Source organism: Falco naumanni, chromosome 14, assembly GCF_017639655.2.
Source record: "Falco naumanni isolate bFalNau1 chromosome 14, bFalNau1.pat, whole genome shotgun sequence".
Taxonomy (NCBI): domain Eukaryota; kingdom Metazoa; phylum Chordata; class Aves; order Falconiformes; family Falconidae; genus Falco; species Falco naumanni.
Window position 1 is genome coordinate 4485197 of NC_054067.1, and position 24988 is coordinate 4510184.

Sequence of the window (24988 nt, forward strand, 5' to 3'; positions counted from 1 at the left end):
ACAGTATTTTTGTGCTGCACTGATTCAGTCACCTAAAATGGTAATTTTGAAATTACCATAATAATCAAAAATGTTTAGGTGACACTCCTTTGTTCAACACAAGTAGGGCAGCTTTCAGAAGAAAAGGAGATTCAAATTCAGTTGTACATTTAATAGATAGACTTATGCAGGTACATAACCAATTTATGAAATATTTTACCGATACTTACGAGATCTGAGATAAAAATGCTCTTTAGAACATTAATTAAAAGTTTGCATGCAAGGAGTCTTACCCACATATATTTGGACACTTTGTAAAACTAGTCAGGGTTTTTACTCTGAATGTACTTGCAAACTATCCATTTATTAACCTGTATTTACTTACCAATCCGAGAATCTGCAAGATGCTAAAATGATACACAAACATAAACCCTGTGGATAAAAGAGCCCACCAGAAATTGCAGAGTGGTTCTGGGGTGTAGATACCTTGAAAAGAAAGGAATACATTAGGATTCAGCTGAATTGCGGCGTCCATCACACACTCACGAATAATCCTCTCTGCTCTGCTCTGTGGATGTTAGGGCATCTGGCTTTAGCTGATAACCTACTCATTACCATTATAGTAATTAATATTTGAGAGCCTTATTTCTTACCTGGAGCATCCTGATCAGTTTCTTCCCTCCTTCTAGTCCAGCAGTAAAACATACAATATGTTACCCTCATTAAGCTTGCCTGTTTTTCACCAACATCAATGATTTTTACCTCATTCTTCCTTCTACTGCAGAAGTACTAAATGATTTTAAAATACACTAACGGTATACAGCGAGTCTTCAAAAATCAGGTTATTTATACTTAAACACCTGCTTCTTACGAGTGCTATGGGCTTCAGCATAGCCCAATTGACATTGCCTAACTTTATGGTTGTTTAACAGTTAAAAAGTAACTTGCACCAATAATGCCTAGGAACAGGAAAGCTGTATAAAGTAGTCAATGCGTTAATGACAGACTGTGCTTTTAAATGAAAACTGCTGTGGAGATATTTTCAGATACACACTACAAACAATTTTATAATAAGTAGGTATTACAGATACTGTAAAATATTTTTCCCCCTTCAAAGGAACGGGCAGATGCCACATTCCTGTGTTCACCTTTCTCTCTCCGCCTGAAACTAGGTTTTGTCAATTTACTGACAAAACACAATGCCACATAATGTAGAATGTACCAAGGAAATCAGATCTAATGAAAGTACCCTTAGATACAAGACTATTTTTGGAATTAAATATTCAAGCGTCATATGGCGAGAACAAAACCAGTTTACAGAGTTTTCAAGACCTACTAGCAGATGTGAAAATCTCAGTGGAGGATACAGGGAAAACTATTATTTTCCTTACGACTTCAATAACTTAACCTAGGGGTGCAAAAGAAAAAGATGCACAATGTCATGCTGCTCAGCTGCTATAAGAAGTTGTAGAATTTCAGATGATTATAAAAATACACTGGCATTTTTTTTATCTGCCTTTGTCTGTTCTCTGATCCCTTAGATATTATTACATATTGGAACGTGTATCCAGTACTCAAAGGACCTTACAGCACGGCGTACAATATTCCTATCAGCCTTTGCTAGCTAGCACATGCAGTAATTACCAGGAAGTAATTACAGACTTCAGCATATAATGTACAAGGCTACTTGGAACTCAAATAACGACACATGCCTAGCTAGCTCTGACAGAACTCACCGGGCTGCAGCTGGTGTGAGTGTGCCCATGGATGTTATCGTATGTAAAGGCAAGTAACTGCTGTTACTGGCTTCACCACATCACCATATAACGGTGCGTCCTGTCTCAGGTTGAAAACCCCTACAGGACTGCTTTCCCAACCCCTGTTGCCCTTTAAAAAAAGTCTTTTCTGCAGTTTTCTCCTGTAGTTTGTACCCATTGTGCCAGTTCAGATTGATTCTGCAGTAGCTCCCTGAAATAACCTAATTAAAATACCATTTTGTGACTGTTACAAATTCAAAATTACCTGCACTTTAATTGTCTGAAACTGTACATCTATTCACTGTCCACTCGAAATAACAGCTTCTCTGTTGCTAGCCAGCAGAGTAAGGAGTTGACTGTATGCCTGAATGACAGCAGCATACATGTGCCCCATGTATCACTCACTGACTTCTAATGAGCAACAATATTAGTGTAATTACCAAAGATACAACCACACACCATGTTTTAGTAAGCAAGCTGTGACCTGGTGCAACCACCGTAAGTAACGAGCAGAGACGCTACTTTGAAAGCTTAAAGCAGCTTGTAAGATTTCTTACCCAGCGGGTAGGTGAAGGTCAGAAAAAGAGTCCGAACTATAAGCAGAGCCCAACGGTAGCAGTGAACTCTGCCTGAATTAAGTTGGGTGCTCTACAGGTAAAGGGGAAAAATTCACAGCAGCCTAATGCCTCAAACCTACCCAGCAAGCATGATCTAAGAGCTGGCACCCTGTTTAGAAAACAGCACAGGAGACTTGATTTAAATAGCAATGATATTCATTAAACTCCACTGCCCAAAAACATCAGATACACAATACCACCTTGAATATGGTTTTTGATCAGAAAGAGCAAGAGAAGAAGCGACCAGCCTTGGTGTCGGAGTTCAGGAGACCATGACTATTTTTGGCTGCACAAACTTTAGGCGACCTGGTCAAGCTACACAAAACCTCTTAGTGCTCCCTCATTAGCTGTAAAGAAAACATAGTTTGACTTGCAAAGTTTTTTTGTATTATCTTTGCAGTTTCAGGTGCATGTTTAACCTGGATGCAAAACACAAAATAACATTTAAATAAGGTGTCTAAAACAGCTCCCAGGAGCAGGCAGAGTAATGCTATACCGAACTGGTTTCATGTGAACTCGCCTGGTTGGCAGTTGCCCGTGTTATTTCAAAAATATCTGATAAAGCCTGAGAATAGATAGTAGTATTCTAAAGAGGAAAACACGCAGAAAATCTAGAATCCAAAGACCTTGATATTTGGGGGACCTACAATGCAGGTAGTATAGAAACACTAAAACAGACAAGTGAACCCAGCTACAAAACAAGACTGGAGAGGGAAAACAGTCATTAAAAGGCTACAGAAATTGGCCAACGTGACAGAACTGATCAGTGGCACAATTTGGCTTTGAACCCAGGCTTCAACCCAGTCAGGGAATTGTGTTTTAGAAGTCACTTAGGAGAGCTGTTCAGGTGCCTCCAGCGAAGCATTTCACAGTGCTACATCCTCTGTCTGTTGCAAAACTTAAAAAAATACATTAGCAGCTCTCGCCCTCTACAGAATTTTGATCTCGCTTTATAATAGAAAAATCCCCCCTTACTAGACTTTACTGTCCTGAAAATAATAGTGTGATTTTCACCAGTATTGTTATGTGGACATCAAGGGACAAAAAGGAAACGATGACCTCCCACATGAACATTTCAGAGCGCTCTGGATTCCCAAGCATGCTTTGGGAAACCTTAAACTCATACCTGGGATCCTTTCTGTGCATTTCTCATTAGATAAATAGTCGCTACAGATATTATTTCTCTATGGTCCCGCTATTCAACAGATGAGTGTTTAACAGAGCAGACTATTTTCTGTAGTACACAGCCTGTTAACAGAAACACACGACCAGGAAAAGCAAGCCCCAGCTGAGTGGCTGGTTGAACGGCCTGCGTTGGCTCTGGCAAAAGCTACTTGCTGCTTACAGAGGAAATCCATTTCAACAGGTAGCAGCGAGTTTCACGCTATTCACTGAGGATCACAGGCAATTCTTACCTGTTAAGTGCTTTCAGAATTTTCATCTAACTGCCAGTCTGGCACTCATCTCATTCTCAGAAACGCTCACACCCCAGATAGTTGAGACCATTCCAAATCGGGGTCATCCAGCTAGGCTATGTATTTGCTCTCGTGTTGAAATAGCATGGTGGTGGGTATTTCAGTTTAGTGTAAACTTCATTATTTCAATAGCATTGATAGGAAGGATTTCATATAGACTGAAGAGTCTGGTGTTCATCATCTGCTTCGGCAACAAGAATTTCTTGACCTTAAACATGCCAACTTGTTAATTTTGGGGTCTAGGAAATGGAAACATGGCTTTAAAAATCTCAAGATCAACAAAGAGACTGAGTTTCTTTCATACTGTCGTCCCCCATCGTCCGTCCATCCTGTTCCCCCCCCCCCAAATCTTGTGCTAGGTTCTAGTGTTCTTATGAACTATTATTTTTATTTAAAGTTCTCAGAACGTAGGCTTGTAAAAATTCAAACGCAACATAATAGCAAGCAATGTTCCTTTTGTATTTCTGTGAAAACACAACGTAGGAGAAAATTACTCCTCTGTTTGAATTAGAACCTAAATATAGTATGATTTTTTAATTTAGTAGGGTATTAAAATAATCTCTTTCTTAATTAGGTCTTGCTTTCATTCCCACTACATCTGGTAAGAGCTTTACCAGATATCCAGCCCAGCGCACTCTCCCTCATTAGTCTCACAATTACAGGTAGACCTGCTTAATCCAAGACTCAGAGCAACTATTACAATTCCTTCATTTTCAAGCTTATAAAAACATGAGGGCAAATTTATTTCCATTTTATTTCCCTTGATCAAAGGGTTAATTCTAGTAGTGTGGCCTATTGAGCTAGCCTAAAGACCAAACTTCCTTTCCAGGGGAAAAACAGGAAAAACGTTCTCAAGAGGATGAGCCTGAAATCCAGTTTCCCCCTACAGCGGTTCTGAATCTGTGTACATTTCAAAATACTACCTTATACCACGAGAGTTCTGCATCCCTCAGTGCCAGCTGCTCATCAGAATCAGCTCAGATGGGTTTTATGTTACCTGCTTCTCTCAGGAACAGTTTTTTATATCCCACACAGAAGCAGCAACAGTTCTTCCTCTTCCTTCAGGGAGTAGGATTTCTTCCATATACTGGTGCACACCCGGCTAAACTTCCCCGTCTCCTAGGGAGAAACAGACCTTGGCCCCACTCCAAGATGCCACATCAACCTCCTTACGTAGCTTTGTTTTGTAATAGGCCACCACAGTTTCAAAGGAACTGTAACTGCCCGTTGCATAAAGCTCAGAGGGCCACACAACAGAGACATCTCCCCTCCTCTTCCTCGCCAGCTCTCTTAAATCAAATTATCCTGAAACGATCAAGCTGCAAGAGCGCCACAGCCCCCACCCCCAGCTGCTGCACGGTGCCCTGGCTACCCTGCTGCTCAAGGTGCCACGGTACGGGCACAGCGCGACAGTGAACCAGGCATCTGCATCTCATACACGGGATCCAAGAGGCAGGAGAAAAGCTGGAATAGGAACATGGAAGTTGCCAGCAGGAGAGTAGGAGAATAATACACAGGAGTTGACAGGTCTCCAAGTAATTAATAGTTTCAGTGAAAGAGCTGTACCGCTCGTTATCAAGGATTTCAATGAGGATGAAGATAAACTAGGTTTATGACTGCCTAACTATATTCAAACATAAGAGTGATATTTTCCTGGATTACTACTAAGGCATATAATAAAGTCTGCTTTATAACTCCATTTAAAAGCTAAGGAAAGAGACAGCTAAATACAGGTAAGTGTCACAAAGTGGGGAAGTGGCCAAGAAAGGGTACAACAGCTAAAAACGTCTTAAAATACTCTTGCAGAAAGTCCTAACAGCCAATGGAAAGCGCAAGTTTAGATCCCTAGTTGCTTTAATTGCGCTTTCCTAGTTTAGAGCCGCAGGAAAAATGATCCTTTCCTCTGTACTTGTATCTGTGTTCTACATCTTACAACCCAGCCCAGCTTCTCATTAGGTAAGAAACACTGCACTGACCTCGAGAAAGCTGACTGTACAGAGCTGCTGCTGGCCACCTGCTGAAGTGCAGCAGAGGCATTCTCCAGGAGGGGGGCAAGAATTAAAAATAAAATATCAAGTTCTACTGGCTTTCTGACAATGCCATAGAACTTCATCTCTTCTGATGCCACTTTTGAAGACATTTGGATCAAAAAAGAAAGGGGCTTTGACTTGAGTCAGAGAGACAGTTTCTTTATTGCTTATAAAGATACAGCACTTGCCTTACAAGCTGAAAATTCTGACTCGACTCCCAGCCAGCAAATCACCTACTTAATTATGTAGGGTGTGTATGTCTGTCCACTTGGGCACAGCTGTACAACAGTGAATCAGCTCTTAAAATACATGGGGGCCAGACCACAGGACTGTCCAGTATTTGCAGGGCTGTTACTGCCAGTTTGAGCTCCAAAAGAAGATTATTCCCTGCCCACCCCTCCCCAAAACCAACCAAATCAATTTACTCTCTCCACAGCGTGGACAAGCTGCATTTGAGTTGTGAATTTTGAGAATTTGCAGAGCCATTCTGACAGCCTGGATGCTGGCAAGTATCCCCCCCTGCAGGCTAGAGTGCCAGAACCACGCAACCAGTGACACCAATGCAAAGGCCTCTGATTAAGCATACTCGATACCCTAGAAACAGGTACAGCCGTTCATACATCAGATTGCTCCTTAAAGGGACAAAATCCTAAAAACCCCTCAACACTAACATCCTTTTCTACTTCATTATGTTATTAAATCAACTAAATAATGCTGGAGATCTCAAACCACAAGGCAGACAAGTCTCCGGAACTCCACTGCTAGGGAGCTGCTATAAATTAACCCTTATTTCAAACTGTTGCATAATGATATCATTTGCTCACAGCACTCAGGAAATAAAAAAATCACTTTGATTAAATTTCAGTATGATTTGAAGCTCTAAAATGTGCACGCACATCTAATCCCACCAACTCCATCCAAAAACCTGACCAAACTAGCTTAAGGACCAAGACAGTCAGGAACTGTGAATCAATTAAGGCTGATGCAGTGCAAACTAGGGTTTTTTCATTATGTTAAGAGTTAGAAAAACTAAGTTGTCCTGAACACCACTGAAGGTATCTAATACCTTGATCTTAAAAGGTCAGGTTAATGCACTGTTGCAATATTTGTGGCAGTTTGAGACTATGTGTCCTCAACTGCCATCTCCCTAAGCCTTGTACCAGCAATCTGTACCCCAGTAGCATAACGTACAATTATCTGAGCACTCACACGTTTCAGAAGGCCAGCTTAGTTGTAGATGAAAGTGGCTTGAGGAGTTTTTAAGTGGTTGGTTCCACAGTCTAAATCTGTACTGCTGTGGTTCCTGTCTTCTTCCTCCCACCTTGACAACTCCTTCCTTGCACCTCCCTTTTGCTGATCCTAGCACTCATCTGATGCAACAGTAGATCAATCCAGAAGCTACAAAAGCATTCATACTTTTTTGACAGGGAAGCAAAGGTCTCACCTCCTAAGGACAAAATAAAACGGGGACCTACAGCTCTGGTTCAGCCTACCTAGCTATTTCAGGAAAGCTGTAATTTTTGACAGGGTTCACAGGTGATACAAGGTGAGATTCATTCAGAAAAAAAGTTGCCAGATGCAGATAAACTGCATGTAAGAATTGTCTTCAGTTAGAAATCTTCTGTGCTGGCCTGTTTTATCTGCACTACGTCTATTTTGCATGAGAGCTTCTTTACTGCAGCCAAGAAAGGTCAGAGCCACAGTGCATAAGCATTTATTTTGTCTAGCCTGGCACACATGTGCATATACATGCATATATGCACTTGGGGGAAAAAAAAAAAAACACACGTTAGAAAAGGAAGTATGGAAATTTATATTCAACTCAGTACAGAGGGGAGAGAGAGGGAAGAGACAGAGGTCTTAATCCCCAAAAGGGGATATATCCTTGAGCTTCAGTGAGTTCACTGTGCAACACTGAAGCCTGAGCCCTGAACATCTTGCATCAAGTTAATCCTAAGCATGGTAAAGCCCCCACACTTACATGGGGGGAGACATGAAGGGGATGCTGCCAGCGCAACACGACCTGTCTTCACCACTGTAATGAACAGCAGGGAGAGAAAGAAAATAATTACAGCCCTTGCTTACTATCACCCTATTTCCTTTCCAAAAGGAAACACTTCAACGGGTAATTGAATATGTGTGCATGACTGGTATGATACCTGCTTAGCACATGTTAACAAACTTGGATGTGCCATTCTATATAAAATGAGCCTCAAATCAGCTCTGTTTCAGGTGTTCTGCTCAACCTTCCTTTGAGAAATGTTTGAGATCCTATAAGGCTATCGGTAATACTGGCGGATTCCCAATAAGACTGAAGTAGTGTATTTTTCCATATATAATCCATTCCTTTGCATTTTTCCATTTTGCTGCCCTGATTCATTTACTTCTCCCAATCACAATCCATAGATTCACTGATGGAAACTTCTATTTAAAACAGAGAAATAAAGCTGTCAGCTAATCAACATCAGTGACAAAAAAGCAATTTTCACAAGATATAGTTAGGATAAAGGGTGTGATCTACTCAAAGTACTTTAAGCAAAGGTGCTAGTGAAATGACAAAATATTAAATGTTTTTAAGCTGAGCAATTTTTCCACCAAAACTCATACATTTAGTCCCCCGTGAAAGTAGCCACAACTACTAGAGAAGTCCAGGGACGTTTTACCAACGAGGTATGTCAGCCAGTCAGGTGCTCAGAAGCCAATGCGTAAGAAATTGAACAGTTATTATTTACACAGCCCAGGGCAATCTTGATGGATATAGCCAACCAAGTTCTATAGAAATGTCACTGCCATCACATCAACATTAGGTGGCAGCAAATACCTGCAAATTAATAAAGGGCAAAAATTTAGAAAACTGCACTAGGATGACAACTGTAGACACAAAGTCCTTTATACCTGTAAATTAATAAAGGGCAAAAATTTAGAAAACTGCACTAGGATGACAACTGTAGACACAAAGCCCTTTGAACTGCAGGTGATGTCCCATCAGTCCCAGAAAACAGATGCTAAAGAACCCAGACAACCTTTAGTTCAAAACAAACAAACCCCAAACGAACAAACAAACGAAAAAAAACTTAAATCAAAAGAACACATCAAGTGACATCCAAGGCCAAACCTTAAAGCAAAAGAAATACATGTGTTAAAATGGTGTCATATGGGAACTTCAAGGCCATCAAAGGAAGTGATTTATTGACATCACAAGAGCTTGGTCTGTCATTGCCTACAGTGTACTACAGGGCTGTTTACACCTCCTCCCTCCCGCTCCCCATCCCCTTCTGCAATGATCAGGAGTGTGCGTGACTTCTGCAACTATACTGCACCTTAGCATTATTTGCCAGAATTTTAAGATATTAAAGATGAATTAAAATTAAATGTGGCTGGCATAGAAGAGAAAGAAATAGAATGATCTTTTGAAGTATGATACTTCACTTTTTCCTTTAGTGTTTTTTTTTGTTATTTAATTTCTCTCAGCGGTGGGAAAAAAAAAAAAAAAAAGGTTACAAACCACCAGTGAAACAAGAGTGAAGGATTATAAGTGACTGCTGATATAAAATACAAAAGATCCACCAGAATGGAAAAGGGTGACTCTGCTTGTTCTAAGCATTTCCTAAATAGTATCCCATTGCTGACATCACATCCTAGGGGTTTTCATTAAAGGCTACTGAGCGTCAATTAACATCTTTTATTTCCTGGATGAAACAGTTTAGCTCTGCCAGAAAATGCAGCAGGAAGCATGTCAACGCTAGAGGGGGGCAGAGCATCACGCCAGATGAATACAGCCTGCATTTCCTCCTCAGGAGCGCCAATTAGAAAAATCACTGGCCAGTGGAACAATTTGGGATTCCCAGATTTAATGAACTATTATGGTATAAGTGAATGCAAAATAGTAATCTTGTTAGAAGAGATAACAAGCAAGCTACTTCACTCATCTGTGTCACTACATTTCATTAGAGCTTCAGAATTTCAGGAATTTATCTAACTAAATATTTCCGTGAGGATATAATACTAATTATTTTTCCAGCTCATTTTAAGTTGTATTACTTCTCAAGAGACATCAAGGCAAAAATCTTTAAAATACATCCCAACCACAACTAAGAATGTTGCAAGATGGCAGAGATAGGACTCAAGAAGACAGTGCACATTATGCCGAAACATTCTTGATACCCCTTTGGGCAAAAGACCATTTTCTTATTACCATTTCAGTGCCTGACACAAGCCTTTGTTATCCAGGTTACAATGCCAACATAACATCAGAAACTATTAAGTAAAAACACAGAGAAAAATGGTAATAAAAGAGCAAGAGTAAAGCTCATGGTAACCACCAAGCACAACTTTTCCATTGCATGGGAGCAATACAATACTCAAGAGAGTAAATTGCCAACCTACCTCCTTTCCGCAGCAGATAGATGGGCACAACGTAAAGCATCACATGCTGGATGTAATAAATTTCCATTTCAAATGGAAGCTGTGGAATAAGAAAAATATTTGTAAATGTTTTTCATCACCAAGAACTGAGTTACAAGGAACCGTTCTCCTCCTGACCCATGACAATCCTTTCAGTTATTGTATCACCTATGCCTAGTAACAGACTTGGCATTGTCAATGCTTTTAAAGTGCAGCTAGCTGTACCCACAAATGCAATGCAGCACTCCAAGTAGACAATTCTCAAAATTAAACAGAAGCACAACAAAGGAGGAATAAAGATGACTCTTTTCCCTTAGTTCATATAAATTACCAATAACAATACAAAACCCTCAAGTAATCAAACCAGAAACTATACACACCCTGTATGACAGTAGCCTATTTAGAAAGAAATTATAATTGCCACATTGTGAGTGATAGAACTCTACAAATGAGGTCTTTTTTATATATAAAAGTAATTACTGAGGAGGCCTGTGCAAAAATCAAAAGACATGACTTATAGCAGTCTGCGTGCATGTATGAAACTGCTAAGTTTCACCAAATATAAAATAACCAATATTTGAAAGAGAAGCTGCAGAAGAATATATGTAAACAGGTTACCAGTTAGTATTAAATCAGGTATTTCTCACCTGCTGGCAACTTTCAGGAAATTACAATTAGTCATTTGTGTGTTTGGTTGAATTCATGTTTCTAGTTACTACTTAGAGAAGGCAGACAGACTGCTAAAATAACACTGTGCTAAGAATATCTTGAACCATAACTCTTGAGTTTAATTTGAGCCCCTCAATCCAGATGTAACTAATTCTAGCTCTTCATCAGTTAGAAAAGGTAATGCACTTTATTTGAAAGTTATTCCCATCCGTAAATGCCTTTCACTGTAGCTATTTGTTAAACTGAAGCAACACGTTTAAAACCAAACAAGAGGAGAAAAGATTCCAACTGAAAATTCAGAATTCAACTTCTTGCTGCAGCTCACTTGCAAAGCTGAAGACATACTTTTCCGTTATTTTTCCAAAATGCAGACTGGACAATACCATACACGGGTACAAAGTCTCACAGGAACGACACAAAGCCATTAGCTTTGGTTTAAATGCAGCCTCATTCTATCATTCTACAGGCTGAAGCGAATCCAGACCTAAGTCCTACCATCGTGGCTTGCCTGTTAGGAGTTGGGGGGAGGGGGAAGCAAGCATCTTCCTTTTCTGTTACTATTCCAAAACACTGAAGTCATAGCATTGAAACAGAAACATTACAAAAATTTCTACATCAACACAAGTAAAGAGAGGTCGGAACAATTTGGTTTTCCTCCTAAACAGCAGTCAGTACACAGCTGGTAATTAATACAGTGATCTTTTAAATTCAACAACAACTCTTACATCCTATTCTGAATGCAAAAGATGCTAAACCCAACAGCTGGATTCTGCTAGTCCTGGCATCCCCTAGCTGAACACGATGAGTGTCCTGATTGCAACCTCCAAGATGTTCAGCCAACTCTTGGGAGACTAAGCTAAAAAAATCTTCCATACAATCTGTCGGGTTATTTTATTCCAAGTATTCTGTATCAAAACACAAAACCAAGCAAGATAATAGTATGCAAAAGCAAGAACTTCATGGAGGTTGTGAGGATTCCTGAATCTGAATCTTTTCGCCTCCTGTCCCTTGTTGAAAGACAGAGAGGGCAAAATGAGGAAATCAAAATTATTTGGAAAGAGGCTAAAGCAGTTTTCCTTACTGGAGAAAAAGCTGTACCTCTCCCAGCTGGAACAGGCACACTTCAGAAACAATCGCTCCTGATACAAACACCACAACATGAGGCACTCATGCCTGCCAAGGAGAGCATTCTCTATTTAGTATCTGTGATTTCATAAGGGCTTCTACACTCGCCGAGTTGTGAGGGTCAGTTACACAAACACTACACTCAGGACACTTCTGAGAACAGAGTAACAGTTGTTCTGCTGCAGTAGCGTTGACTATTTTTTCCGTGTAAAATAAAACATCTTTTTTTCCACTATAAAAGATTTCTTGTTCTGAAGCCTGGCTAATTACGCAAGTGCATTTCCTGATATAGAGCTGCAAGAGCACAATTTCTGTACAACCGAGCACTCAAGTTGTACAGCCAGGGTACAACAAACAGAAAGTGAGCAAACACAAAACCATAAAGTTGAACTGAGCAAAAAACTGACTCACCTAGCTCTAAAAGTCTTGTCTAGAAATTGTTTTAGCAATAAAAGACACAGATAGCAGGTACCTTTTCTATGCAAAGAGAAACTGCAAGTGAAGACAAGGTAGGAGAGATCACCCATCAGTCTAGGATGTAAAGCATGTCTTAGGGAAAACAAGCACTTCAGCAAGTGGTAAAGTTTGAGATACTGAAAAAAGCAAAGCAACACTTACAGAACAAAGTAAGTCAAAGTACTGAGTCGGTCCCTCTAATAATATCTGACCATAGGCACCCACGAAGGCCACGTGTATTTGAACTCAGACTCCAATCATCTCTGAAGTGGACCCTCTTCACAGGCTCCATGAGACTTGTCCTCTCCTGTCAGATGCCACCGTGGAAACCCAGCAGCCACTCTAGAGCAGGATCTCCCTAGTAAGGAACCAGTGATGTCCATGGTAACGTTCCTCAACCACAACTGTCCCCTGAGAGATTCAGAATGTCTGGGTAGTTGCTACCAAGACCAGCTGAAGTCTGTGTTGTTAATTTATTTGCTGGGCGGTTTTGTACTACACTGCTGTCTCCCTTACCAGCTGCCAGCATCACTCTTCCTGCATTTCATCACTTCCCTTACTCAATCTTAAAACAACTGATGGTATAAGACAAAAGGACAAATTACCTATTTCTTCTACAAACGTATGTTCTAGGCACCTGTAACAGTGTAAAAGAATACAGAGGACAGATACTCTGCTACTCAAGAAAATCCATCAGTTTTTCTCCTTTAAAGGTTCTTACTTGTGGCAAAGCAAATCTGCTTCATCCATTCATAGGTTTAACACTGGTGTAATATCATGTATGTTCCAAAATACACCGAACTAATACTGACATACAAAATACCTCTAACATACAAGATCAAAACGTGATAACAAAGTACTCTGGAAATAAATATTCAATTTTACATTTTGTAATTAAGTTTCTGTTAGAAAATAAATGGTGTTTTGCTTCTCCAGGAAGAGTTTGGTTCAAAGCAGCCACGTGTGCTGCCAGCCTCCACATCAGCCTGGCACGATGCAGATTCAGAAGGGCCACGTTTCCTGGACACATGCTAAAGGCCCTCTAGAAAGTACCCAGAACAGCAAGCAGGCAGTGGACCTCCACCCCAGGAACATACCTACCTAAGTTACATACAGTTCTACTAGTCTAGCTGAACTCCTAGCAGCTGACTACATTGCTTGCAAGACTGTGGAAAGGAGAAATTGTATCGTGAAAAATGAGAGCTCACCCCTGCGTCTCTGAGAACAGAGTCACAGCCGCCAACACCAGTTCTCTGAGCATGTACTTGATGGCCTAACTCAAGCCAGCTACTGCTCTAAGGAAGGAACTAGGATTTTCCATTGACTGCACTAAGCTTTAGAAAAATCTCTCAGAGACAGCAGTAGAGTTGAGCCCAAGAGTCAGATATTCAGGTAAGAGTTCCCCCCAAAGAGTACAGCACACAATACTAGTTCAAACCCACTTTGACACAGCAGTGGTTTTCAGTGGGCTAAGAGGTTACCACCTTGCCCTGTTTTCTGAAAGTAGTACTCCTTCCACTGTTAATTATTTATACCTTGGCCTCATATTTGCAACAACAGCTCAAGCACTGTACTGTGCAAGAGCTACAAAGGCTGCAGAGTATGGCAGAAGAAGGAATAGCAGGAATTCAACTCCCAGTCTTGGCTTTTCTGTAGCACATCTAGCATGAAGTCTAGTAAATATCAAATGTCATTATGTACCAGCCACCTTCTTACACATAATCAGTAACTCAGACTTAACCTATAATCAGTAACTAGTTTCCTTTCCTCAACTGATCAGTAATCAAATACATCAACCAGAAACATAAGGTTTTCTTTTTATTTGCAAAGCAGGTCACAGCAGAGATTAAAAAGCAAAGAGAAGTAACCTATATAGAGCTATGCAATACAACAATCATGGGGCAAACAGCTACTAGGCTGTATATACCAGAGTAATACACTGGCTACCTCTCAGCATATTTGTGATTTTGATAGCAAATTACTTCAGCAGAGAAGAAACAGCTGCCAGAGAAACTTAGAAGAATGGTCTAAAAACAGACATGAAAACTTAAGAAAACAACACAAGTCAAAATCCAAACACAAGTGGCATTTGGAAAACTGTCTACTTCCAGTCTTACCAGGACTCATTTTTCCAGCACACGTCCATGCTGGCACACAGACAAGCAGCAGACCCATGCCCAGGTTACTGTTAAACTATTCAGGCAGTTCCTACAGCTCGGGAACCAGCTTATGCATCTGGCATAAGGCTGAAAAGACATACCCATATATTTGAATAATGGGAATGAATAGACTGAGAAAAAATATTTACATTAATATTGGCATTAATGCCAACAGCAAAGCCCCATGAAATGAAGGAGTAGCAGGGCTGTCACCCATCTGGATGACGGTCTAAAGCAGCATCACAGATTTTATTTGCAGCAATTCCTTTTCATTGTATTTTAGGGGCAGTGTTTCATTCAGATTTCCTGCCATACACCTGCTGCTTGTCTGTAGTTGGTAAGAATGCATGTTGATGAGTCCCAATAAACAATGTGTTTCAAGTAGGTGTCTCAGCCAGCATCCCCCCTCTTAGCTGTCCTACACAATCCAGTTAGTGCAGGGAATTAATTCCCTTGAAGTATCATTAATTCATCAGTTTTATTGATGAATTTTATCTAGTTCTCATTTGCAACTAATCCTGTTAGGGTGAGGCATATACACAGAGGGAAAGAATCAGAATCTGCACCTACTACGAAGGCAGTGCTAGCGTGCATGATACACAACTCCAGAGCGTTTATAAAGCAGCACCTCTGTACGGACAGTCCGTAGCGTGAAGGCTTAGAACACGGGACTAGAAATAATATCCTGCTACAAGGGTTGAGGGGACCAGAAACATAACAAAACAAGAAACTTGACTGTATTTTCACTAGTATATGAATTCGACAAAATCCAGCTAGGGCAAGACCCCAGGATTCCAACTCATGACATACCCAAATTTTGATAAATTTTAAGAGAATTTTTTACTTGGCGATTTGGTTTTGGCTGGGATAGAGTTAATTTCCTTCACAGCAGCTGGTGCGGGGCTGCGGGTTGGATCGGTGCTGGGAACAGCACTGCTCACCCAGGGATGTCTCCTTATTGCTGAGCAGGGCTTGCGGGCACCACGGCCTCTGCTGCTCCTCACCCCTCCACCCGCGAGTGGGCTAGGGGGGGCACGAGGAGCTGGGAGGGGGCACAGCCGGGACAGCCGAGCCCACTGGCCTAGGGGATGTCCCACACCGTATGGACCCTGCTCAGCAATAAACCTGGGGGAAGGAGGAGGAAGGGGGATGTTCAGAGCGATGGCGTTTGTCTTCCCAAGTAACTGACACGTGCGATGGAGCCCCGCTGTCCTGGGGATGGGCGAACACCTGCCTGCCCCTGGGAAGCAGGGAATGAACGCCTTGCTTGGCTTTGCTTGTGAACTGTCCTTATCTCAACCCGTGAGTTTTCTCACTTTTACCCTTCTGTTCTGTCCCTCACCCCACCAGCGGGGAGAAGGGAGCGAGCAGCTGCGTGGGGCTGTTACCAGCTGGGGTTAAACTACAACGCTTGGCCTGTCACTACAGGATGATGCTCTCCGAGAAAAATCAGGAAAAGGCATTGCTCTCGACTGAATGCATTTGTTTTGACTTTTACGAGTGTTCTGACTATCTGACTAGTATTATATTTGATATTTACTGTGTCTCATAAAAAAAAGGCACCACTGTCTTCTGGTCACTCAATTTGATTACACAAACCAGCTCACATTAATGACACAATGGACACAACCCGGCATTTGTAAAGTCAAGTCAAAGACAAGAATTATATGAAGTAAATAACACCAATTTCAGAAATGGTATTTTTCCAGTTGCTCTAGAGATAATATTAGGACCATGTACCACCAGCAGCAGAAAACAGCTTTACATTACCAAATAAAAGTGTGATTGTAGACTCCACTCACTCACCCATACCATTTTAATGCACATAGCATTGCTAATTGTCAGAAGATGCAGAAACCTCAGCCTTAGCATCTACCAGCAACCAAAGCACAATCTCTCAACAGCCTGTGGTGTGCAACTGCTCTGTTATTTTTCCTTGTACCAGTTTAAGCCAGTTTAGAAGTGAGATAATGTGCTAGCATAACCTATTCCATTTTGCTGTGTAGGCACAGGCATTTCAGGCAAATTATTTAATATGGTGAATTACTACCTTAACAGTCAACAGAAATACAGTAAGCAATGATCAGAGGTGCTACACAGAATGGTGCACTGTAAGCACTGCTCAGAGTATGGTTCTGTTCCTAAAACAGATTTAGAATGCATACCTCTCAAGCCAAATAGTTCTAATAATAGAATACAGCAGCTTCTGGAAATGTTAAAACTACACAATCTCAGCTGTGTGAGCAGGGACAGCAAGCCCAACACCTCTGGGACATGTCCCGTTTTTTTTTTACTTTATCTATATCAACATTTTCAGGACATCAGCTTGCAAAAAAAATAGTTTAAAGCAGTGGAAAGGGTTTCCTTCAAAATTTTATTAATACAATAGGAAAGTTCAAACAAAACCAGTTAGTCTGCAAACACTTAGAGTCTTTGTGCCAGTTAAATGAGTCGACTTACATAGGCAGGTTTTGGGGACCTACACTGCATCCCATATAATATAGAGTAAAAAAAAAAAAAAAAAAAAATCTTTCTACTCAATTTATATCCTCTTACACACTTCCAAGCTCCCACATGTGTACCTAACAACCCAGTTCACTTAGCATCTTCTTCTCTATTTACTTAAGGGTCATAAAAGATTACCCTATTTTCCATGTGAATTGTTAATGCTGATCAAGAATTATTTCCATCATAAGAAGGGAACGAGATTATGAGAGAAAACTAAAATACTCTTTCTTAAAACGGTAATAAGAACTCACAAAAACATTAACTGAATAAGAAACAACCTTTTTTGTCTTTATACAATGACTATTCAAATACATGAAGTTTAACTTCATCAGCACGTCATAAATAATGTAGCAAAATAACCAGAATATTTAGTTGCCAGATAAATACAAGTGGGTGCATTTGTTGCACAAGACTGTTAATTGTCGGCACCTCAACATTACGCCAAGGCAGGAAAATATTTTCTGAAACTCTGAACAGAATAGACTGACCTAATCTTTCAGGCTTTTTTTTAACATTATCCCAGGTGCCCATTACAGTCCAACAAGATTTTTAATAAGTATAGTGTCACTGAAAGGTTAAAACAACGGAAGGTAGAAACTTTCTCCTGTAGTTTCAATGACTATCTTAACTCTCCATTTCCACTGGCAACAGACTAACATTTAAGAATAGTTTTGAAATGACTGAGGTTCTAAAAATAATTAACAGATACAAGAAAATGGAAAGTCAAATTACACTGGAAGCTTCCAAAAAATACTTTTTCAGGTCAATTATCTTTGAATCATATATACAAAAGAATGCTTACAATGAATTAAGTAACATAACTGGCTGCAGAAATACGTGACCCTAACAGACTGTGCCACAAAATGTTCTAAGAGGTGTTCTGGAAATTACTTTGAACAGGTTAACACTTAGAACCAAAATCCTGACACCCAGTAGCTCCTAAACAAACATTCATCAGCTGGCGAAGTTATAATTATCTTTCATTCTGTATCTTTTGCCTCTTGCCCCTTTCAGATTATTGATATATACAAATAAAACTGCACATCTAATGTTTTCTCCTGCATCTCACTGTTTCCATCTCCGTAATACACAATATGCTAGCTAGCACGTACGTGCCTAGTGCTGAACTTGCTAAATTAGCAGGCTTCTCCAAAAAGAGACTACAGCTCAACAGTGATCATCTGCTGCCTGTAAGACAACAGGCAATCCACCTGGAAGAGAGAGTTTAGGAGAATGTCAGCTGAAGACAATTAAAAGTGCCTACAACAAGACAACAACCAGCTGTTTAACAAATAACTTACAAGGATAAAACACATTTTACACTAGAAAAGGTGACCACAAGGGATTTTGGTGCTTACAGCAGCACATCAATTGGGTACAATCTCACAAAGTGATGGGAGGCAACAGCCCCCTGCTTTCCAGTTCCCACTGAACTCAGAACTCACTCTGCCCTGGAAAACACCTTCTGGCTCACTTCTAAATTAACATAGGTGCCCAATTTTTCACACTCTTTGTGCTGCACACTACGTATGACAACTGTTTACAGATATAAATAAGTATACAATTTTTTTGTATTAAACATGCACACACTAAAATGTCTTAAAATATCATAAAACTGAAATTTAAAAGTTGAGGCATAGAGACTCAACAATTCCTTACTGAATCAAAAGTTTTTCACTTAGATACTACAAACTAGAGCAGACAGCATGAGCAAAATTATTGCAATTTTTTAAACTTCCTACAAAATTTTAAGACATTTATTGCTTTCAGGACAATGTCAGTGTAACAACTACAACAACAGTTGCAGGGCAGAATGTGTGTCTACCATGAGAGAATCTGGGTCAAAGCAGCAGTGCTGTAAAACATCACCCATATTATCTTGTGCCAGGAGAAACACCAAAAAAAGAACAGCCTAGCAAGCAGCTGTTAGGCCAAAAATATCTTAAGTTGTATTTATTCCAAAAATACTTGCTCTTGGACGTTATCCTTTGGCTCTTCTATCCCTAATTAAGGACAGAATTTTATAAGTAGCCTGTGTTTTTTTCTGTTTAATCACTGCTGCCCTAATATGAATGAGATCTATGACAGCAGCAGAGAAAATACAAGTTAATGATTCATTAAATATTTCAACATTTTATCCTCAAAAGCTTACCCAGAAAAACCATTTCATTCGCCAAAGTTTATTTACTTAAAAACCAGATCATTTGAAATACAGAAATAAAAATACTTATCATTATCCAGAAAAACACTTGTTTTACTCGTTTGATGCCCCTTCAGCAGTATCAAGTTTAATCAAAACATAATTACAAACTGCACATAAACTGTTACAGTATAGAAAAGAATACATGTAGTTACCAGATTAGGAAGGGCAACATAAATCTTGGAAGAACTCTAGGGTTATTACAGCACTAAATCCACTGACATTTGAAAAACATGATCCAACCTCCCATGCATGTATGTGTCATGCATTATGGAAAAATCTTTTTAACATGTAAAAGCCTACAGATGTATTTGCCTAGGAACGAAACTGTATCTTGATGCAAAATGTTATGGTCTTAAAGACGACAAGAAAGGAAACCATTTATAAGCTGACAACAAAATTGTCAGTTTTCAGGTCTCCTAGCTACCAGTGTGGCCAATCAACGGAGCATATTATCCACACAATTCAATACAGATGCAGATTTTTATACTTAATCTTATTAAGACAGTCAAGATTTGCAAACCAGCAGCCACTACTGCTATTTGTAATAGAGTCTGAAGTCCACAACAATTTTGTTAATAATACCATTAATCCACATGGTATATGGATATAGATAGAGGTACTTTATTTAGACACCATAAACACATAGGCGGATAAATTTAAGTGAACCCTATCGCAAACAGACGTTTAAATAACTGCAACAACAGATTGCTGCAAATGAGTCAAGTGACAAAAAATGAACAAGCATGTAGGCATATATGCATATGCACACCCTACATATGCATGCGTAACAGCTCTTAAAAATAATCCTTGGAAATATTTCATATGGCTCAGATTCAGGGTGACTTTTCTTACCATTAACTCTAAATAGGTTTCAGAATCTTACTAGGGACACCAACAGGCTAATTTTTCATCCAGGGGACAGGAGTTCCATAGCAGATTTGAAAACTTGGATAGCAAAAAGAAACCCTGCTGTGCCTAATCTTGGGGAGAGGGGCTGACAGCCACCAACATTTGGCCTCTGCCAAAGCCATTGAGTTTTTCCTCCATTTAAAGGCTAGAATGGAATTGACACCAAGAATACAGCAGTGCTAGCTTTCCACATGGATTTATAAACACACACACCCCAAAACAAAAAAAAAAAACAAAAAAACAAAAGAAAGAAAAAAATATCCAAGATTGGTATTTTGGTTCCATTGCAATGATCCGTACTAAGAATCACAGCCTGGTAAAATGAACCTTAAAAGGCCAAACAAAGCAAAGGTCTATTTTCAAATACAATCTTTTAGAAATAAATAAAAAAGGAGAAGTACCGTACACTCACCAGGCGTGTGTTAACAACAGGAAATAGCAATGCCAAGAGGGCCCCATTCAGCATATGCATCTGCAACCTTAGGAAAGAGATGTGATATTATTTTCACAGAAGGAAACAAAATGCAATATTTTCTCATATTTTATGTAATATCTCTTTAATAAAGGATAGCAAGAGATTTAAGAAAACTCTTTTGGCTTGAATTTGAATAAAGCCACTGTTAAATGCAATAACCAGATACTCTTAAATGCAATAACCAGGACAAAAACCTCCCATTAAATACACACTTAAATGATTTCCTAAAGTAGGACTGCTTTCTATAACGAGCTTTGGATTCCTAGAAAGCCTGGACTGCCTGTTTGTGTTAATCCTGTTCATGACGCAAGCTGCTTAATAGTTAGAATTTTGCTGTTCATTTGCCTTTCTGAGCTTAAAATAGTGTATTTGATAAAGGTTTTTACCCCTGTCTAACTCTATAAATGCACAGCTTTGAAGTAAAGCTTCAGGAATTTGGAGAAATTCCCTTAAATACAGCAGTGTTACCTTTCCACATTGATTTATAAACACAAAAAAATCCAAGATTGGTATTTTGACTCCACTGCAGTGACCTGTACCAGGAATCTATAGCCTGGTAAAATGATCTTTAAAAGGCCAAGCATTGCAAAGTCTAACATCTTTCCAAAGAAAAACTTGTAGAAATAAACAAACAATAAAATAAATGAATAAAAAGAAGAATTACATTTGCCAAAATGCAACAGCAAGTCCTAAGCAAAGAATAAGGCAGGAAAGTAGCATTGTAATATTGCGTTTTGTATAGCTTTCAGCCATCTTTTTCTAAACCACTGTTGCATCCCAAGAACACAAAAATAGTATCAAGTACTGTTTCAGTCTACTTTACATAAGACACAAAGTAAGGAATAAACTGTCTACAATGACTGCCTGTCATAAACAGTTAGGAATTTAAAAGTAACTCGAGGGGGAAAAAGGTACTACAATTTGAAAAGTTTTTCAAACATAATTTATATGCTGTCAGGGTGTTAGAAAACGGGAAGGCTCATTCTGAAAAACACCAAATATTGTGGCCTCCATGCTGCAACCAGTCTTTTGCAAATGCATAGTAAATCCAGGATTTCCTGGACATCAGACACATTTCTCACTCTCCGAGATGGAGACCCTAACACAGTATCTGCGTTCAGCCTAATCCCTGCCCAAATGAGAACAGCAGGAAAAAGCTGCAAACAGCCAGACAGTAGCAGTTCCAAAATAATTCACGAGGCATGCCCCCAGCATAATTTTTCCAGTCACTGCCTAGACTAAGACAAGAAAAAGCTGGAGTGAACTCTCGTGGTGGCAACTACAGCCATTCCCAATTCTCCTGGGAAGCCCCATCTCTCTTCCCACAACACGAGTAGTTACTAGTAGCTGCTTACTGGACTCTACCACAGCAGTCCATTACAGTTTCCTGCACATGAGAGACTCCTGTGGTTCCTGAAGTTAGTAACAATACACAATATTTCAGAAAAGGTTGCATAGATCTGAGAAATACCCAAGTCAGCAAAAATCCGCTTTCACTATTTCATTTATATCCACCGCTTTAAAACTAGACCCATACTGTATGCATGGCCTTCAGTAAAGCCCGGTTACTAATATTCAGCGAGGAAAATAAAAAGGTACAAGGCCCATGACATAAACAACAGAAGCCCATAAATTAATCTGTAGAAAGATGCCTGCCTGCACGCTCATCTCTTACAGAGCTAATTCACGCTCCTAAGCAAGGCCAACACCACCAGTAACAGAACCATGGATAAGTGGCTCCACACCCACAATTTAAGCCCTAACCCTTTCCAAGGTGTCATTTTCCAATCCAACCAATATGCCTTTCCAACTGGATATATATCTTAATATTTTACGACTTAAGCTGTGATTAACTTCTCAAATACCATATTTCTGTCTTCTTGCATAATACAAGGAAAAGGCATTACCTGAAGAGAATCATTGCAATCCGACATGGAGGACAAGCGAGAAGAAAAATCTGAAACATTAGAAACAAAATTAAATTAATGCTATGATCTCTTTTAGACTCCATTTTCTATATTTTTTCCCATTTCTGTATGTCATAAATTTCTAACCAGAAGAACTGTTTTAAAGAGTTAGAAAAGACTAAAAATCTTGAACAAATTAGAAGTCTCACATTACCTATATATAAAAGGATTTAAGCTGTATGAGCAGCATCTAGGGTACGGCTCCTGCTAGTGCCTAAGAAACATGTCAAATTCTAGCCTGTTTGATATCGTCATTATAAAAGGTTTCTCATAAAGCAGATGACTGTATTTACTACGGCAGCTCCCTTAACCCTCAGCCATGACAATGTCCCTGCTGTGCTAAAGACCAAGCATTTACAGTGACAATACCTCACTTCAGCAGTGAAGGTCCCAGCTCTTGCAGAGCTCATGCGTGATGAGTATCTATAAAAGCCTCTTAATACTTCCCAAAATAAGGCTAACACAGTATTTGCTCTATGCATAAGCTTAGTAGTCATCTTTAAATATGTCCACTGCCACACTCAAAGTATTTTTACAGTACTGTAAAAGTTTCACAAGACCAAAGGTAACTGAATACAATTGCAGCAGCATGTTTGTTTTTCTTTACAGGCTACCTTTACTCCTACCATAAATTGGACCCAATTGAAAATTATATGTAATACAGTATTGTTTATTTGCAACAGTGCCCCATTTAAATCTAGAGCATAACCATCATCTTTTGATACTGCTGTCCAAAACCTCTCACCACAACTTAAAAAACTTCCTATCAGCAAGTCTTAATCTCTAGATATGAAGAGATCACTACATAAGTGTTCAGGGATAAAATCCTATATTTTATATTGCCTGCTGCTGCAAAGAAGAGACTTTGGCTCACTGTCCAATAAGTATTAAAAAAAAAAAAAAAAACCCACACAAAACGGATCACACTTCTTACTGCTGTTGCTAAAATAAATTCACAATAGATTATATCACTGCCAACCTACAACACAAATTATCATTAAATCACTTCAAGTGAGAACTTTTAGAGAAGGTGTTTGCTTTGTGGACAAGTCAGACTGGACAATCCACCAAACACGTTTCTTTGAAATGTTGTAGGGCTAGGAAGAAGCCTCCGATGTATTTTCAGATTAATTACTACTAGATCATGTACTTGCTGCAGCAACAGTAGAAATGTTGAAGCCTGGATTACACTACCGAGCCCTTGTGTATGAAGGGGGCTGGCTGTCATTACCATACAGATAAATGTACAGATAGCAAATATTTTATTTCCAGTGCAAACTCTTAATATACAGCCATTTATTTCTCTAATTCACTCACTTGTACATTTAATTCAAGTCAGTCTCAATAACAGTTTAGAACATGCGCACACAAATTGTTTTTCCTAAGTCATGCAGAACTCTAACGCACAGCAAGAAAAAGGCTGCAATTAAATTTAACTGAATGTACCTCAAGACATTTTCTTAGTAAATACTGTCAAAATCCAGAGTTTCTCTTACGTCTTGTATTTAAAAAGCTAGTAATTTCAACTCATCAAGGCAGGTTAAAGCGAAAGAGACTATAACAAATGCATGATGACAATCCACTAATGGATGCTTTTTTGTGCTATGAAAAAAAAAACCTGAAAATTGTACCAGAAAACTCTTATGAGAAATCTATATATCACCTTGCACATAAGACCCATATGGCTTCTACGAAAAGTGTTTAACACTTATTACGCTTCACTAGTCCATCATCACATAGTAAGCAAAGTTTATTGCAAAAATAACTAAACTAAAGTTCCTTGAATTGTGGACTACATTCTCCCCCCCTTTGGAGACCATAACTATCTTCTACAGGTCTCTTACAATAACTGTTTTTTCCCATTCTACTTGCATGCATTAGTGAAACTTTTTAAGCACTCTATGTTGCATGTTAGCAAAAGGAGACACGATATTTAGTCTCACTAGTTCATCTAGAATTTTAAATTCAAATCATTTTATGATTTCCTTAAATTCAGAAATCTCACGGAAGAGACATGTTACTTTTGAAGCATAGTTCACACCTTCATGGAAGAAACTGCTCTTCAAATATAGAAATGTTTTTCATTTCGTACATCTTAAAGAAAACAAAACCAGATTGACTTTTTTCCTCTACACACAAAATAATCAAACCAGAAAGATGTCTTAATCACACCCATCATTTCTTTTTCTGACAGGCCACAGAGTGCTCCAACTACCACACCGTAGCACAGAAACTACAATGCAAGTCTGTATCTT

General features: G+C 39.4%; 1 protein-coding gene across 2 annotated transcripts in view; it reads right to left on the reverse strand.

Moving 5' to 3' along the window:
- TMEM164 (transmembrane protein 164) overlaps nt 1-24988 on the reverse strand; it is a 42589-nt gene that overhangs the window by 2692 nt on the left and 14909 nt on the right. For both annotated transcript variants that reach the window (XM_040614474.1, XM_040614473.1), the window contains 4 exons: nt 22674-22723; nt 20704-20770; nt 10245-10323; nt 365-465 (listed from right to left, as the gene is read on the reverse strand). In XM_040614474.1, the coding sequence (XP_040470408.1) occupies nt 365-465; nt 10245-10323; nt 20704-20770; nt 22674-22723 (297 nt within the window). The remainder of the gene's footprint in view (nt 1-364; nt 466-10244; nt 10324-20703; nt 20771-22673; nt 22724-24988) is intronic.